Source organism: Festucalex cinctus, chromosome 17 (genome assembly GCF_051991245.1).
Source record: "Festucalex cinctus isolate MCC-2025b chromosome 17, RoL_Fcin_1.0, whole genome shotgun sequence".
NCBI classification, from domain to species: Eukaryota; Metazoa; Chordata; class Actinopteri; order Syngnathiformes; family Syngnathidae; genus Festucalex; species Festucalex cinctus.
This window is the reverse complement of record NC_135427.1, coordinates 12580694-12598456: the sequence shown is the minus strand read 5'-3', so window position 1 is coordinate 12598456 and position 17763 is coordinate 12580694. Positions and strand designations below refer to the sequence as shown.

At 41.9% G+C, this 17763-nt stretch overlaps 2 protein-coding genes across 3 annotated transcripts; one reads left to right on the top strand and one right to left on the bottom strand.

Moving 5' to 3' along the window:
* Positions 1-203: 203 nt before the first annotated feature.
* sncgb (synuclein, gamma b (breast cancer-specific protein 1)) lies at positions 204-5038 on the top strand. 2 transcript variants are annotated; one of them, XM_077501879.1, is made up of 6 exons: positions 204-481; positions 2310-2351; positions 2439-2566; positions 2662-2679; positions 3219-3260; positions 4308-5038. In XM_077501879.1, the coding sequence occupies exons 1-6, from the start codon at positions 361-363 to the stop codon at positions 4314-4316; spliced, it is 360 nt and encodes a 119-aa protein (XP_077358005.1). In that variant the 5' UTR covers positions 204-360; the 3' UTR covers positions 4317-5038. The 2 variants fall into 2 exon arrangements, with proteins under 2 accessions (XP_077358005.1, XP_077358006.1); XM_077501880.1 differs by lacking the exon at positions 2662-2679 and having other exon boundaries at positions 213-481.
* Positions 5039-5353: 315 nt separating this feature from the next.
* glud1b (glutamate dehydrogenase 1b) lies at positions 5354-17622 on the bottom strand. The gene is made up of 13 exons (XM_077501867.1): positions 15796-17622; positions 13045-13125; positions 12723-12778; positions 12509-12572; positions 12067-12161; positions 11041-11220; positions 10018-10155; positions 9739-9876; positions 8135-8215; positions 7929-8052; positions 7738-7829; positions 7540-7602; positions 5354-6082 (listed from the first exon to the last, which is right to left on the bottom strand). Exons 1-13 carry the CDS (start codon positions 16196-16198, stop codon positions 5963-5965), a joined length of 1635 nt encoding a protein of 544 aa, XP_077357993.1. The 5' UTR covers positions 16199-17622; the 3' UTR covers positions 5354-5962.
* Between the last annotated feature and the right edge of the window lie 141 nt (positions 17623-17763).

Sequence of the window (17763 nt, the reverse complement as noted above, 5' to 3'; positions counted from 1 at the left end):
TCGCCCTGGGCCACATGAGAAGCTTCCTGAAGCTACTCGTTACGCAACTGCCAGCTCAGCATCCTCGGGAGGTGTTTCCACGCACGACAAGTTAAAAAAAAAAAAAAAAAAAAAAAAGTGAGGCACCGATGACGTGAAAAATGCTGCAGCATCTCTCCGCCTCGTGCGTACGCCGCCGGCTGCTGCTGCTTCCCTCCTCCTCCTCCTCCTCCTCCTCTTTCTCCCCAGCTGGAGCAGCCGAGGGAGGCGGAGTCGAGCCGCACACACACACGCTGACATCTCGCATCCCGCACTCAGCGCACGAAGCAGCCAGCCCGAGCCCGAGCCGACCGTCCGCATCAGCCGTGTCGTCGCCGCAGGATGGACGCACTCATGAAGGGCTTCTCCATGGCCAAGGAGGGGGTGGTGGCGGCCGCTGAGAAGACCAAAGCCGGCATGGAGGAGGCTGCGGCCAAGACCAAGGAAGGGGTGATGTATGTCGGTAAGGCTTCCGTCGGAGAGAGTGAAAGGAAGAGTGAGTGGATGGGATGGGGGGGGCTTTAGTGTCGCTTGCATGACTGGAGGGGGGCAAAAACATTTTCTAATCCATTTCAATCTTGCAAGACCGTCCTGGGACGACTGCGTCACCTCTCAAGGTTAAAGGGAGGCTTCCTGGGCCTTCTGTTGGTGGGGGGGCTCGCAGCACAAAAGTGGGGGGTGAGAGCGTTAATTATATAAGGGGGTGAGGGAGATGGGCACTGCGTCACCTCATCCTCGTGTCGCTTGCGTGCTGCCCGGATGACTTAACACCTTCCTCCTCAACCCCCCCCTCCCATCCTGAAAAGATGATGGGAGGGGGTGAAGGGGGATTATATTCACAAGGCACCAATATGTTTCGAAAATTCAATCCATCTTTCCGCTAACACCCATGGACAAAAAAGAAGCTGTGTCATTGCATCAGCGATGCAGCAGTGTGAGTCCGCAGCCGGCGGTGCATGTGCAGGGGGTGGGGGGTGTCGGGGTTGAAAAATGGCCAGAAGGGCCCGTATATGCGCCAAAGTACAAAGAGTCCGTGATGGCGTTGTCCACTTGCGTCCTCCGCACGACAAATTCATCCCTGGCTGTGGCAGATTACATAATAAAAAAACGTTTTTTAATCTGCTTGGAACGAGTGCAACAACGTTTCAATGTTGCCCTCCGGTCGGGACATTTTGGTGGGGCAGGCCAGAAGCGAATAATCGGAACAGACAGGCGAGAAGACAAAAAAGAATGACTGGGGGGCAGAGAAGTCCAGTATGAGGATCAAGGAGCTGATTGGCTAACTGCAAAAAAAAAAAAAGTAGCAGGGAAGCTACAGAGCTGATTGGCTAACGAAGGATCGCTATAGAGCTCATTAGCTAGCAAAACAAAACAGGATAGGAAAATCAGCTGATTGGCTACCAAAAAAATAAATAAAAACAGATTGATTGGCTGAGAGATGCAGTATTAGGATCAAGGAGCTGATTGGCTAACAGTAAAAAAGCATCGGAGAAGCTACAGAGCTGATTGGCTAGTGAAGAAGGATAGCTGAGGAGCTCATTAGCTATCAAAACAAACAGTAGGATAGGAAAGCAACTGATTTGCTAGCAAAAAATATATAAATATAGATTGATTGGCTGAGAGATCCAGTATTCGGATCCAGGAGCTGATTGGCTAACAGTAAAAAAAGGAGCAGGGAAGTTACAGAGCTGATTGGCTCGTGAAGAAGGATAGCTAAGGAGCTCATTAGCTAGCAAAACAAAAAGCAGAATAGGAAAGCAACTGTTTGGCTAACAAAAAAAAATGATTGATTGGGTAAGACATCCAGTATTAGGATCAAGGAGCTGATTGACTAACATGAAAAAAGCAGCAGGGAAGCTACAGAGCTGATTGGCTAGTGAAGAAGGATAGCTTAAGGAGCTCATTAGCTAGCAAAACAAAAAACAGGATAGGAAAACAGCCGACAAAGAACAGATTGATTGGCTGAAAAAAGTAGCAGGTCAGGTGCGGAACTCAAACAGCAACAAGAACAGCGGAAGGGTAGTTGGTTAGTAAAGGAGTTGGATGAAGGAAGGAGCTACGCTAGTTGGCTAACGAAGAAGATGGCAACCTTACAAAGAAAATATGTGATTGGTTGACTAGGAAAAGAGCATATAAGGCGCTTATTGGCTTACCCAGGCAGAGCATAGCCAATGAGCAAGCACAGCTAAGGAGCTGATTGGTTGTCACAGGAGGAAGTGGGCGGGCAAGAAGTCCCCACATTGACACAAGGAAGCCGATTGGTTGAAACTTTCTTTGCTTCTCTTGGTCAGGTAACAAAACAAAGGAAGGCGTTGTGTCGTCAGTAAACACTGGTACGTATATTGAACCTCATACAAATTTGTGGGACAGCAAATAAGACCTCACCTCACATACGGTCTCCCTCCCTCCCCGACCCCTAGTGGCCAACAGGACCGTGGACCAGGCCAACATCGTGGCGGACACGGCCGTCAGCGGCGCCAACGAGGTGTCGCAGGCCACCACAGAGGGCGTGGAGAACATCGCCGCCTCCACCGGGCTCCTCAACCAGGTCGGTCACCATGGCGACCACCCTCCCGCCGCTCACTTCGGGACCATTTGTCTTATCACTGTTATCGTTTGTGTCTGTGTCCCCCCCCATGATAGGAGGACCCTGTAAACGAGGTGCCTACACCTTGCATGCTACTAATATCGGACTCATTTTTTAAATTTGATTTCAGCAGGTTCTGTAATTCAAAGCGCATCTCCGCTGATGTGCACTGCTTGCACTAACAACACCACCAAATTGCGCAATCGGTGTTGTCAACTTAGCAATTTAGTGGCACTAATCAGCCATTTTTCTGACCCCTCTAGCAGCTATTACTCAAAAATAGCGCCGAGCGACTTTAATCCCTTCATCCTGTCTAAAATCTTTCTCAGAAAAAAATTAATTTAATATGGCATAGTAGAGGTCATAATCATATGTGCGAAAACTCCTCATTGCAGTTTGAAGAACGTTAGCATGCAAGCCGGGTGACTGTCAACACAAACAAACACTAACTAACATCTCCAGCATGACGCCAGCCAGCGATTGGATGACAAAAACTGCAGCATGTTCCAACAGCTTTCATTTCTGAGCTGCAGGACAACTCAAAACTAAACTAAATTGTCACCAGAATCCTGATGCATTTATTTATTTATTTATTTTTCTTCTCCCCCTTCAGGGAGAATATGGAGGGATGGAGCAAGGCGGTCAAGGGGGAGAGGTAAGACCAAATAGGAAAATTCATCATCATTTGTTGTCTTTCTGATCAATATGTTGTTGTTTTTTTTTTTGTGAGCACGTTGGGGGAAAAATCTACAATGCAAAGCAATCACCAAAATCTATATTTCGACTATTATACAAAAAAGAATGTATGCAAGGATTTATGGGATTTTTCCATTTTATATGCTATATGAAACCAGATGAAAGATGCGGAAAAAGTATTTTTAGAAACGTTTTTGGTACTGTTGAGCTTTTTTTCGACCATTTTTATTTTTTTTCTACTTTTTTATTTGGAGCTTTTTTCAAATTTAAATTATGACTTGAATAAATTGAGTATTAAGATTACCAATTAATTCTGGTAAAATCTTTTTTTTTTTTTACATATTGAATTCACATTTCTGACAAAATATTTTGGCTATTCTGGTGAAATTACAACTTTTGTCAATATGTCTTTATTGTGGTAAAATTATTTTTATTTTATGGAATAGTTTTTCTGTACTCTGCTTTTCATGTTACGACTTCATACTGTCAGAACTTTCTTCTTAATGTTGTACAAGAAATTGACTTGAGTAAAATTGAGACTGTTCTAACAGTCGGCAATACACATATTGCTACTTTCTTCTAATAGTGATAATCTAAAAGAAATCTCAATGCATTTTTTTTTCATTTGTAGTTTCTTTCGCATTTTTTTTCTGGTGAATAAAATAACTTTTTAAAAATATTTTGACCTTAGATTCATTCTATTGGAATTTTTTTTCTAACAATCTAAAAAAACATCAAATTCCTTGTAATCATATTTGAACTTTTAAAAAAAAAAAAAATACTTTTTCATCATATCTTACTTTTTTTGGTCATACTTCTCATAATGTGTATGTAATATTTCATTCAACTATTCACGTAAATTTATTCGAAAAGACGATGCCTTTTCTCATAGTCATAAAAATATATCTTCTCATAATATTCCAACTATTATTTTTATATGCATGTAATATGTTGTCCTTTCTAAGACTTGGGTGTGCTTGACTGTGCGTAATCTCACCTCTATCAGGGTTATTAGTTCCTGTCAAGACCTGATCTCCAGCGGACCCTCGCTCCCCTTCGCCTCGCTCTACAGGAGTCCAGGTGTTTTGTTTTTATTTTCTTACATTTATTTCCTTTTTTTTTTTTTTTGGTGACTTTTGCCGGAACCAAACCCATCTGGGTGGAACTCTTCCGGGCGCAGCATCCCCTCGCCTCCCATGTGTCAAATATGTCGTCCCGATTACGCAACCCTGAACCTGGTAAAACAAACAAAACAAAACAAAAAGACACGTGCATGAAACAAACACACAACACTGTAATTGGTAATCATAAATACAAATTAAATTGACAAGAACGGCAATACAAAAAAATAAAAATACTCCACCATAATATGTAACGTCTATATGAATACATGAGTTTTTGTGTCCTTACCTGGTTGCATGACATCATCCAATCATCACGGAGAAAGCTTTTGACGATGGATCAAGGCGCGTGCTCAGACGGAATTCTGGGAAATGTAGTTGCTTAGCATTTTACGGGATGACATCAGCGAAGTGTGCGTGCGTACGCAGAACTAGTGTGTGACGTGTGTGCGTTCTTCCGAGGCCATTCGACATGAGGACTGCATGTTGCCTTATTAAGCAATTTGACACACACGTGCACACGCACACAAATACGCTCACTTTAAGTTGGCATCATTGCTGATTTTATAAATGTGTACAAGTGAAATAAAACCATTTTTTTGTTGGTGTTGGAAAACTTTTTGTGTCTGCCTTTGTATTAAGTGAACTTCATTACGCTACACATCAAATGGTTAATATTCACATATTTTATTTTGCTGCACAACTTCTTGCAAATTCATCCTCTTGTATTAATATATATATCTTTTATTTTAATGACAATTCCGCCATTTAAAAATAAACATTTTTTCTTTAGTATTTCTAATATTGTGCAAAATATTTATTTTTATCAAGCCATTAACTATTAATTTAAAAAAATTATATACATTTTATTACCTACTATGATAGTTATAACCTAATTAGTTCATATAAAAAAAGAAATCAAACAGAAATATCTGTTTTAACATTTTATTGTTCCTCCCCAAAAAAGGAAAAAAACAAAAACCAAAACAAACAAAAAAACAAAACAAAACAATTTCCTCTAAAATAACTTGAAAATGAGGAAGTGGACGGTTAAAATAAGAGCAGGACAGGGACAGCAAACGGGGGTTTGTGTACACGCCCCAATTTCTTGTCCTGAGGAAAAGCTGCATTACAGAACTTGATCGGTGGAAACAAAAATCTTCAACTGAACCATCCCGGGGTGGGGGGGGTGACTAATCACTAACTGGGAAAAGTTTGCCAATGACTCCTCATAATATTTAATTTATTGTGATTATATTAAATCCCTTTTTTTCCCCCAGCATTAAGGCATCTGCAGTGCTCATCACAGCCAGCAGGGGGCACACGCAAGTTGGCCATTAAACTACAGTGAACAAATGGACCTCCAAAATGGTTTGTTCTGTGGAGACGACTTTGTCTGCTTTTTTTTTTTTTTCCCCTCCCAACGCGTGAAGGCAGGTAAGACGACAACAATGTACGCAAAGACGCTGATATGTTCTCAAGGCTGTTTAAAGTTTGACGGGTGAGGGGAGGGAAAGACGATGGCGGGAGGTGCACGCGTTTATGTGAAGGTGAGGCCGGCCTCGTTGTACACCTTGAACACCTTCTCGATGGCGTTGACGTAGGCGGCTGTCCGCAGGTCCAGACCCAGGTTGTATTTGCTCGCCGTGCGCATGATTTGCTGGGGGGGGGGGGGGGAATGTGTCACTTAAACATCACAAAATAATATAACTTGATGATTTAATAATGATTTTAGTTATCTAGATACAAGTTGTACCTAAATAAATGCAAAATATTGTAATACAAGTTAAATACAGTTCTTTGTTAGAAAACAGCTTTAATTTTTTTCTAATTAATTTGAACATATTTTGATATTTTTTTTTAGGGCCCGACCGCTTAATCGGCCACCGATTATAATCGGCCGATTATTGGTCTTCAAATACCGGCCAAAACAATCGGCTAATTGGGGCCAAATGGACGATTATTTTCCCCTTTAAACATTATTGAAGAAAACCGAAGCTTCCAACGCTGTGTAAGTATCCTGAATGCATCATTTTGCTTGCGTAGCATTAGCAACTAGCAAGTTATGTTATTCTTCAAGATGTTTAATGACACCACAGTTGGAGTTAACTGTAAAACTAAAAACACAACGTTAAGAATTACGTCCACTGCATATTTAAAGACAAACATGCTTCGTTTTTAAAACATCGCTAGCCTTGTGCTAACGGGAAGTTAGCATCAACTTCAGGAGTGTTTTTCCTTCAAATAACGAATATCCGCACACAAATCTTGTGGAAAGACGTATCCAGATGAGAACACTACGCAAAAGGCACAAATTCTTCCCAATGTGCGAAAAACGAGTTATTTTAACAGAATTCACTCGCAACTTTCTTCTGTACTCCCTTAAAAGTATGTACTCCATGGATGCACGGCACCACACTGCCCCCAAGAGGCCAAAACGCACAGGAACAGTCAGTATTTGTTCAGTTGCTATTATTTTAGTTTATTTGATTATTTCACTTTCTTATTTTAATTTTTCAATGTCCTTTCACGTTATATTATATAATAAAAGTTGATATTTCAAGGATTCAGGGACTTTCTCAAAATTGAAGGATGCAAACATCTAAGGATTTTTTTTTTTGGTCTTAACACATATTTCCTAATTACATGGCATGAAAATACAATCCTGAGGTCCCAGGTTAGACCAGAACATCGCAAGACTTGTAAAAACAAACACAAGATAAAAATATATACAGTAAAAAAAAAAAAAAAGATGAATACTTTACAGCAGTTGTAAACAAGTAAAAATGGTTTTATTATTGACACAAATCTATTCAATAACCTAGTATGCTTGGTGATTTTTTTTATATGGACTTGTCATTCAAAGCAGAGAATCTTAATAGCAAAAAAGCTTGTGCGTAAGTGGCACCCATTGAAAAGGAATTGGGGAAGGGGTTCATTTTATGCAATATATATATTTTATTAAATAGTCGGCAGATTAATCGGTAATGTGTATTTTTATTCTGCCAATAATCGGTCGGGCCCTCCCTAATTTTTTTTTAACATAAGAGACTTTACCTTAATACGTCGGGCAAATTTAATAAACTTAATCCTATTTGTCATTTCTGAATGACTTACCCTGGCAGATCTCTCCATGGTGTAGGCCAAGCCGGAGTGAACGATGTCCTTTTCGGAAGCACCCTGCAACCCAAACCACTCGCTTGGAAACAAACCTTTGGCATTTTGTGCAGCCGACCATAGTGACGCCGGACCCAAAAACGTGGAAGCTTTCCCCTTCCAAAGCATATTTTGCATCCGACACGCTCATCTACTCACAGCAACTCTGGCCTGGAAGTCCGCGGTGGGCACGATGGGGATGGGGCCTCCCTGCTTGCCAAATTTCCTCTCCAGACTCTCCTGCACGGACACTGGATGGCGACAAAAACAATTTTTGGTTTGGCACAGTGGGGGGAAAAAAAAAAAAAAAAAAAGGAAGTTTGGATTCATTAGCGTCTCGTCCTCCTCACTGAGCAGGTGGTAGTTCGAGTCCCGCTCGTATTTGAAGGTCAGGCGGCCGTAGCTGACGTGGTTGAGATTCTTCAGCCACTCGAAATAGGACACCGTCACACCGCCGGCGTTCAGGTACATGTCCTGCAGGGGGAGACGCCGGCACAGTCTTCCTCCACACCCGATTTTTTATTTATTTATTTTTTCCCCCCAGCGGAGAACTTACAGGGATCACCATGACGTTGTTGGCCAGGAAGACCTTGTCAGCCTCGGGGGTGGTGGGACCGTTGGCGCCCTCGGCGATGATCTGAACAAAAACATTGAAATCATTTTTTATTATTTTAGAAAAATGTTACATTATACAGCAAGTTGACAGCTTCAAAGTCACATTAAACTTGTTTAAAAAAAATAATAAAAAATACTTTTAATATGTCACAAAAGACGACTGGTTACACCCCCCCCCCCCCAAAAAAAAAAAGAAAAGAAAAAAAAAAAAAGAAAATTGAGCGGAATAAGAAGATTTAAATAGCAGAAAAGAATTTTACTCTGCAACAAAGCAAAGCAAGCTCACACGAATGCATCCAACCAAAATATTTGTTAACTGTCTAAAAAAAACAAAAAAAACATCATTATTAAATCTTGAGGCAACAGAATGCTGTACTGCTCTCTCAGAAGCAGTTTTACAACATTTCTCAGTGAATAAATATTTTATAAATTTCAAAATAATGCGTAAACATAACGAGACCAATAGTATCAATTATTAACTCTTTGTCCGCCAAAAACATTACGAATAACGATGAGTAAAATCACGATGTATGTTGCCATAAACATTAAATGACGTCATCTACATATATATATATATATATTATTATTATTATTATTATTTTAATCAATGGGCAGGTCAATGCCTTCTGGAGCGCGCTGCCTGTTCAAATGGGGTTGTGGAATCACAAACACCCACTAGCTATGGCCAGCAGATGGCAGCATTGCATCTCTCTTCAATGGGCTGCCAGTGTATGGAATTACACAATAAAACATGAAGGAATCTGATGAAATGGAACATTTTCAAGGATGACGTGAATGATCAAAGTCTTTGTCACATTAAACCTAATTCACAGAGCGTCACTAAAAAAAATATTAGCGGCAACGTCACTGTTGTGGAGAAAATGTATCTTCACAAAAAGCTTGTTTTCTCCTTATCTTTTCAATTTTCGCTCAAATTAACTATTTTCAAATTGTGATTAATAAAGAACGGTAGGTATAAGGAAGAAACACTTTTTCTAATGAAAGAATGGAATGTAATCTTTCATTTGGTACCCACATTATAAATGTAGTAAAAAGCACACAACATTCTGTTTGCCTTGAAAGATGAATTAAAATGCTCGAAAAGAGTTAAGTTGACCATATTTGGACATGCTGCATTTCCACCCGACAGCAAATGAAAGCCAATTTAGCATTCGAGTCATTCTTGCAAAAAACTTTCTAAAGCGTATATCCTACGTTTGAAATAAAAAACTGCCAGACACTTTTGGAAAACTAAATAGCACAAAAATGTCCGCAGGATTTTGTTCTCGCTTTGCGAAAGCTGATGGTAACGTGTGTGATATCCCCCTTGTTTGTACTCACTTAAAAAATGAAAAACATCAATAAAAATATATGACAAAAAAAAAAAAATGTCCGCAGGATGTTGTAAAGGTTTCTCATCATGACCTTTTTTATTTGCAGGGGAAGTCTCATGTGTCTACTTTGTTCAATTGTCGTGTTTTGTACACTGCATTAAAAAATGATTGAAAAGAAGAGTTTATTGTGAGCAAAATTGGTGGCGTTCACCTTGGCCTTGATCTTAGGGGCATTGAGACGCGTCAGCTGCTTCTCGCCGGCGGCCGGGATCAGGATGTGGCAGTCGGCTTCCAGAATGTTCCCCTCGTAGGGTTTGGCGCCCGGGAAGCCCACGATGCTGCCGTGTTGCTGTCGGGGAGAGCCGGCAAAAAAAAAAAAAAAAAGTTGACGCAGAGGTCACGTTGCCATGGCGACAGCGTGACACGGGCGTGTATTTTGAGAAGTGAAAACAAGACGGGAGAAGTGAGAAGCAGAGCGGGCGGGCCGCACCAGCTTGTAGTCTTCCAGCTGCTTGGGGTCGATGCCGTCCGGGTTGTGGATGGCGCCGTCGATCTCGCCGACGCCCACGCACTTGGCGCCGTACCTGTGCAGGTACCTCATGGAGTGGAGACCCACGTTGCCAAAGCCCTGGCGTACAGACACACGCGCGAGCGCCCAATGCAAAAGAAAGTCAGTTTTTGACTCACCAGCCCAAAATTTTATTTATATATATATATATATATATATATATATATATATATATATATATATATATATATATATATATATATATATATATATATATATAAAAAAACACACACACAAATATAAAAAAATGTAAATAAAAAATAAATGAAAATAAACTATATATACACACACACACACACACACACACACTAAAAATACAGAATATAAGAATACCAAAAAAATAAAAACAGAATATGTATACACGCTAAAAAATACATAGAAAATAAATAAATACAAAATTTACCAGTGATTTGAAAAAAAAAAAAAAAGCCACTGGATTAAAAATAAATAAAATATATATACACACTAAAAATAAAGTAAAAAAAAAAAAAAATTGGCCAATGATTTTCAAAAAAATAAATTAAAACGCCATTGAATTTAAAAAAAATATATAATAATAATAAAATAATAATAATAATAATAAAAATCACTCCAGATTAATGGTGATAGAAATACAAGGATAAATAGTAGAGTGGATATTGTTTCAGATGAGTGAAAAACGGCGAAGCTTAATTCTCTGCCAGCTAAATCTCCAAGAAAATGTAATCAGCGTCCGTTGCAATCCTCACACAAACACTCTGAGCGGGATTAGAGCCTTTTAATCCTGCAAACACTTGCCCTCATCTTTATCTTGCCTCAAAAATCACTTTTGTGAAAACGTGCTGCCTGATAGGCGAGACCTGCTTCCCCTTTCACCCAAATCACTTCTCGTTTTTCCAGGTTTCTGTGGACGCTGAAAAGTCGATAACGCCACAGCGAGACAGTCACATCTTCCTGAGTGGTCACCTGCACGATGAAGGTCTTGTCCTTGAAGCCGGGCGTGAATCCCAGCATGCTCATGTAGGACGCCTCGTTGATGAAGTTCTCGATGCCGTGGAAGACCCCGCGACCGGTGGCCGAGATGCGGCCGTGGATGCCGCCTTGGCTGATGGGCTTGCCCGTCACGCAGGCGTGCGCGTTGATGTCCTGCCGAGACAACATTCAAAAACCAAAGATATTAAAAAAAATTTAAATAAATTAAAAATATTGCTTTGCGGGCTGGTTATCACTTAATCACCTAACACTACCCAGAATGCTCTCAAGATAAGAGCAGGAATTTGTGAGGCCTTCGACAGGCTGGACAAGTTTATCTAGGCCACGTCCACATGATAGGATGATGCCAACCACAACCTTACGGAAGACAATTCATTAGGTACACCAGCACATACATCATCACTAGAGCTGTCACAATTAACCGACAAGTAAATGATCAGCATTATTATTAGTACAGAATTACGGTTCCAGCTCTATTTTGAAACCCCAACTCAAGCTTGAAACCCTAATCCTACTTCTGTACCTAATGTTGTGTCCTGGGCTTTTCACGCTTCAGACAACTTTTTATTTATTCATGTATTTATTTTTACTGTTATCTTTGACATCTATAGCAGTCATTGGCAGCAAATGAGTTCAATATGACAGCTACAGTCAAAAAGTTCTGTTTATTAATTTACTGCCAACTCGTGAAATATTTTTTTGCATTGTCAATGCAGCCTCATTAATCCATTATTGACACATTAAGTTAACAAACAAGAGGGGCCGCTTTGTCTGGAAGGCTGTTCTTTTTCTTTCAGTGGGGGGAGGGAGAGAGAGAGCGAGAAGAGGAATGTTTGCTCTGGCGGGAAGGGAGAGGCAGGAAGCCGCTGGCTGCGAGTGACTCACTCCTTCCACTTTGCTTCTTGTTTACAAAAAAATAAAAAATAAGAGGGAAAAAAAAAAAAAAAGGAAAGACATGCCAAAAGCAGGGCGGAGTCTGAAGCGGGCTTTCGAACTGACCGTGTGTGCGATGGTGTTGGCGTAGGTGTCGGCGATCCAGGACATTTCCCGCTCGCCCGTGCTCATGTCGGGAGCCGGCACGTCGATGCCAGGTCCTGGTCGGGACAGAGATGACTTTGAAGACGGCGCAACAACATTTTTTTTTTTTTTTTTTTTTTTATTAATCACGGATACTGGGTGGAATACTGTTAACACAAGCTTCAGCTTTCAGAGTTCAAACCTCGGCTGATGTTTAACATTTTCCAGAACAAGATCCAAAAACTTAGGCGGGGTTGCAAAAATAACGAAGGGGGAGGGGTGCAGACTGAGCTGGGCTGCGTGTGGGGAGATTTGGCTGCAGGCTGCTAGAAATGCCCACCATAGAAACAGTCAAACACAGAACTGCTTCATTTTCCATCCAGATGTGGCGATAACTGCATTCAGCAAAATGTTCACAACTCACCAATGAAGCCCTTCTTGGCCAGCTCGATGGTGAATCTCCTGGTGATCTTCTCCAGCTCATTGTCCTACACAGCCAAAAGTTCAACAATGACATCATTGATACATGATAAGCATCTTGTCTTGTTTTCTCATAAGACTGATTTTTCTCTTTCATTTTTTTTTTCTTCTTAAAAACAGATTCTGTGCGGTATAGTGGGCGGTGGCGTATGACTCACAGAGTAATTCCTGGGGTTGATCTTGACTCCAGCTTTGGCCCCTCCGAACGGCACATCTGGCAAAGGAGAACAACTTCACTTTGAAGAATATGCGTTACAGCAAAGAGCATATGAAGGTAAGTATTGGGACACTTCATCTGAAATCATGTACAGTGGATCTGAAAAGGAAATTCTAACCATGTTACAAAATGTGGGAAAAGTGAAGCACTGCGAAAACCTTCCCGGCGCTTCACTTTTGGAATGCGAATATGTTCTGGGAGAGCAAAAGAAGCCGTGCCAAACTTACGGCATCACATTAAACATTCAACTTGGTCAAACTTACCCACAACGGCGCATTTGTACGTCATCAAGGAGGCCAGAGCTTTCACTTCGTCCACCGACACCTCAGTGCTGTACCGGATACCTAAAAAAAAAAAAAAAAAACGACTTGTTACCATGGTGACGAGATTGACATGTTCGCTTTTTGCTACCAAAAAAACCCCAAAACGGCAAACAAAAACAACATACAGGATAACGACAGACGCATTCAGGATTTGGAGATGAAAGCACAAATAGTCTGTGCGCTACCTAGTGGTGAAGTTGGAAAATTGTAGCTTTGTTGTTTTGATGCCATTTGTGGCCTAATAACGCGGCACGTTTTTCCACATCAGTTTCAGGTCAAGAGACGCCATCCATGAGCATCCAAAGGAGCCAATCACGTGCCTCCGGGCATTCATTCACCCACCGCAGCTGCCGGCCAGGAGTTTTACGGCGGCTGTAAAACACTCGCATCGAGCACATGGGGAGGATTGTCTCGAGCAGACAAGTAAAGAATCAGGAAGCTGCCATTATGTCTTACTACTGTCAGCACTTTCCATGTGATTCGCACACAATTGAATTAAGCTATGATAAAAAAAATAAATATTTTCCAGAGCGGATGTTTTTCCAAACATCAGCTGAGCCACCACGAGTAAGGGCGGGAGGACAATCCCGAGCTTGTGATCAAATTATAAGACGGGGAAACCATCCCCCCCGCCCGCCACCCCCTCCTGCTCTTTCATTTATCCACCGCGACATTGACGTCATCCCAGCGACCGCGACAAATCAAAGAGCGGATTCAGTCTATATGCAAGCAGGACTGGTTTACTACTTCCATTGTACTTTAGAGTACACGAGTTGATCTTTTACCATCTTGAAAGGTTTTGCTATTTTCAACACAAGGTTGTAAAATGATGGGAATTTTACATATAACTTAGTTTTGTGTGCTTTATGAAATAGGATGCCATAAAATAGCAACAAAGTCCTGGGAAATAGGAAAGTAGTAATTGATGTCATGGGAGAATCAGACATTTTGAGGGGTTGACTGTACTCCAGTGCAACTACTCGCACAATGACGAAGATGGCGGCCTTGAAAAGGGGGGCGTATGCAAAAACAACTCTTTGAACTTTGTCGCGCAAAGTCAAGGGTCTTGCCGCCATGTCAATCATTAAACTCACTCAGATTACTTGCTGACTCCAGTGAGGATATTACTCGCTGTTTGTGACATCACAATCACCACATCTTGCTTTCTAGTTGCCTCCAGGGGGAAACCAGCCGAGCGAGAAGAAATACGGGCTGCCCCAGAATAGTTTCCCCGCATCCAGCAGGTGCGGGAGTGTGAACAGCCGACGGCCGCCATGACGGCATTCGTCTTCTTACTACAGAGCCCTCCCCCACTCGTCACGGGCAAATAGGAATGGCTGGAAAAAAACAACCACCCTCCCTCCTTCAGTCCATCAACACTCCCACGCACTTTCACCATACATCCCATCCCGCATACTGTCAAACTACCCACAATGCACTGCATGGGGGAGGAGTAGGCACCATACACCAACCATACTACACAGATGATGCCTTGAACTTTACAGTGTCAAAAGGTGGATATATGCACACACACACACACACACACGGGTGTCCAAAGTCAGTCATTGTGTGGACTTGCTGCTTGGCTAGTTTAGTTTTGGCCTACAAAAGTACTCAAATAAAAGGTTATGGGGGAAAGAATCATTAGTTAAGTCACCTATAGCACAAAGTGTAGCCTTTAATCTGTATATATATATGAGCAACTGACAAGAAGATGGCAGAAGAGCATTCCTTTAGTCTCAATGAAGCTCCTCAACTCACTTTAGAGTTCATTCATTAGCACCAGGATGCCCCTAGAGACAGACAAGCTTTAAACATATAGAAGCAAATATGTAGCAGCTTCTCTGTATTTTAACTTTAGCAGCAGAATGATGTATCCAAGGTCCAGTTTGGATGCCATTTTAGTGCTCTGCAACTTTTTTTTTTTAAACTGTCATACCCTAAACTTTAAAAAGCAACCATTCTGCGACAACTCCACAAGCAAGAGATGCCCTAAAAAAAAAAAAAAAAAAAAAAAAAAAAAAAAAAAGACTAATGATTGCCTATGGATGCTACAAGATGGTCCTCAAATCACTTCAACTCAGTTCATTGGCACCATGATGCCACAAGTAGGTACTAAAACAATACTTTTATATAAAACTTGTTTGGTTTGAGCACAGTAACAGCTAATTTGACTTTTTGAGCAAATAACAGACGATAGGTTAGGAAAAACAAATCTGTAAACCTTTTTAATCTGTAGGTCGAATCAATTACTTTGGTTTTAGCATGTTAAAATTAAGATTTACTTGACTGTGATTTACTTAAATTTCTAGAAAGGCCTTCTATCAACAGTAACAATAAAAAAGGTCTCCCATCATAGTTATGATTGTTAATTTGGTTATGTGCCAACCACTGAGGCCAAGTGGTAGCCAGGTGTGTGAGCTGCTAGCTTAAAAACCTCGCAGCTACAGGTGAGGTAAAATATCACTTAAATGCGAGTTTAAGTTCAAAGTGACTGACGGAATTCACGAAACAATGAAATATGTACTATGTAATATGTATATGTAATATTACTTGTAGTGTAAAAGAGAAGCAAAATATGCTGTTGGGTAGCTATCTCGAAAACTGCTAAGTAATGCTAACGGGATGCTAGGCTAACCGCTAGCTGTCACCGGGGCGGTCCTCCAGTTCCAGCATCCCTCCGATACTCACCTCCCTTGCAGGGCGTCCGGTGCTGGCTGTGCTGGGCTCGGTATCCCTCCACCACCTCCCACTCGCCGTTGTCCCGCTTGATGGGGAACGACACGGTGAGGACGTGGTTGCACGGCTTGATGATGCGCAGGATGCCCCGCACGCGGTGCCGCTTCTGCTCGGGGGTCTCGCGGGTCCGCAAGTCCTCCACCAGCTTGTCCTCTACGATGGCGGCGCCGCGGTCGAAGAAGCCCTCCACCATGCGGAAGAAGTTGGGGTCGTCCGGCTGCTGCTCGCTCGCCGCGTCGGCGTAGCGGCGTACCCGCAGCAGGGAGGCGGACGCCGGCAGAGCCGAGTCCGCGCATCCCGAGGCCAGCGCGCTGCCTGCCGAGCGGCCCAACAGCTCCCCGAAGTAGCGATACATGTCCGCGGCGAGAGTCGAGTGGAAGCCGACGAGGGCGAGCGGACTGCGAACGGCGACAAGTTGCGGAAGAGAGAGACACAAAGACCGAGGGGCTCCTCACCGTGTCGGGACTTCGGAGCGAGTGAGGAGTGACATACTGGGCGGGTTTGCTTTAAAAAGGCAGCCGAGGGCCAGCTGAGCTCCGAGGGGGCACGCGGAAGGAGGAGGAGGAGGAGGAGGAGGACCCTGGCAGCCGCGCGCGCGCTCCCGCTTTCGCCGCAGTTGAACGTGCGCGCTCCCGACTCTGCGGCGCAAATCTAACGGGACACAAACGCTAACCGTTTTATACTTATATTTTATTTGTAGCGATGGTGAGGAGAAAGGACTTCCCAGCATGCTTTGCAGCCCTCTTGTGCGTTGTTGTGATGACAAAGGAGCCAAAGGAAAAATCTCAGCTTAAAGGGCAGGATGGACAATAGAAGCTTGAACGCTGTTCAAGTGAAGTTATGCCGAGTACCGGCCCGTGAAAAAATCATTTTTGGTAACTTTTAAATAAATAAAATAAAATACTGTATTGTATGTAAAGGTAATAAAAGAGAGTATAAAGAAATAAACTGCTTTCATATTGTTTGTATAGATGCTACAAGATGGCAGCAAAGCACGTTTTCGTTTTCCCATTAGACAAATGAAGCTCCACCACTTACCACTTAATTGAGTTCCTTGGCCACAAGATGGCGCCAAAGCAATAGTTTTACATTAGACAGCTTTAGCCTGAGCACATTTTTTTTTCTTTTTTTTAAGCAAATGACAAGACAGGTTTCCTTAACACTACAAGCAAATGCTGAATAAACGGGGGTTCTCTGTATTTATAGTCTAAACTATTAATATTATGCAGCTATAAATATTTTTTTAGGAAGCATCAATTACACACATCTTTTCATTATTTGTGGTAGGACAAGGTCCCAATCCCTGCAAATAGTGAGCGTTTACTGTGCTTTGTTGTATGAATGGCAACAGTTGGATCCACACATTTTTGTACTTCTGCCATCTAGTGGAGGAGCATGGAATTGTTTGGCTTGTCGTTAAACGTCGCAAACATAGACGAACAAATATATATTTCTAGCAACTGAATACTTTTCAAATTAAGTAAGTTGGATAACTAACTGGTAGTTGGCAGAATCACTGGTTTTGTGTGTTATTACTTATTGAGTGTAATATTAACCAGATAATTTGTTAATTGGATGATGTATGTCATTCAAAATTCATGGTTTTACTCCTGAAAGTCTTTTTGTATAATATCCATACAAATATAATGGGATTATGGCAAGACACAAACGAGTGTCTGAGAGGTCAACAGGTCACGTGCGCTTTTGAGTGGTGGTGGTGGGGGTCTTGGATGTGTGTGTGACAGCTGGATGAAGAGGGAGCTAGCTAGCTAGCTAGCTAGCTAGCTAGACAACTGTCTGTGTCTGTCTGTCTGTCTGTCTATCTATCTATCTATCTATCTTGTTATCTTCAGAAACAGTCTGAAATCTCAGTTTTCCCTCAGAAAACAACCACCTGATTATCAATTTGTGGTTTAGGTG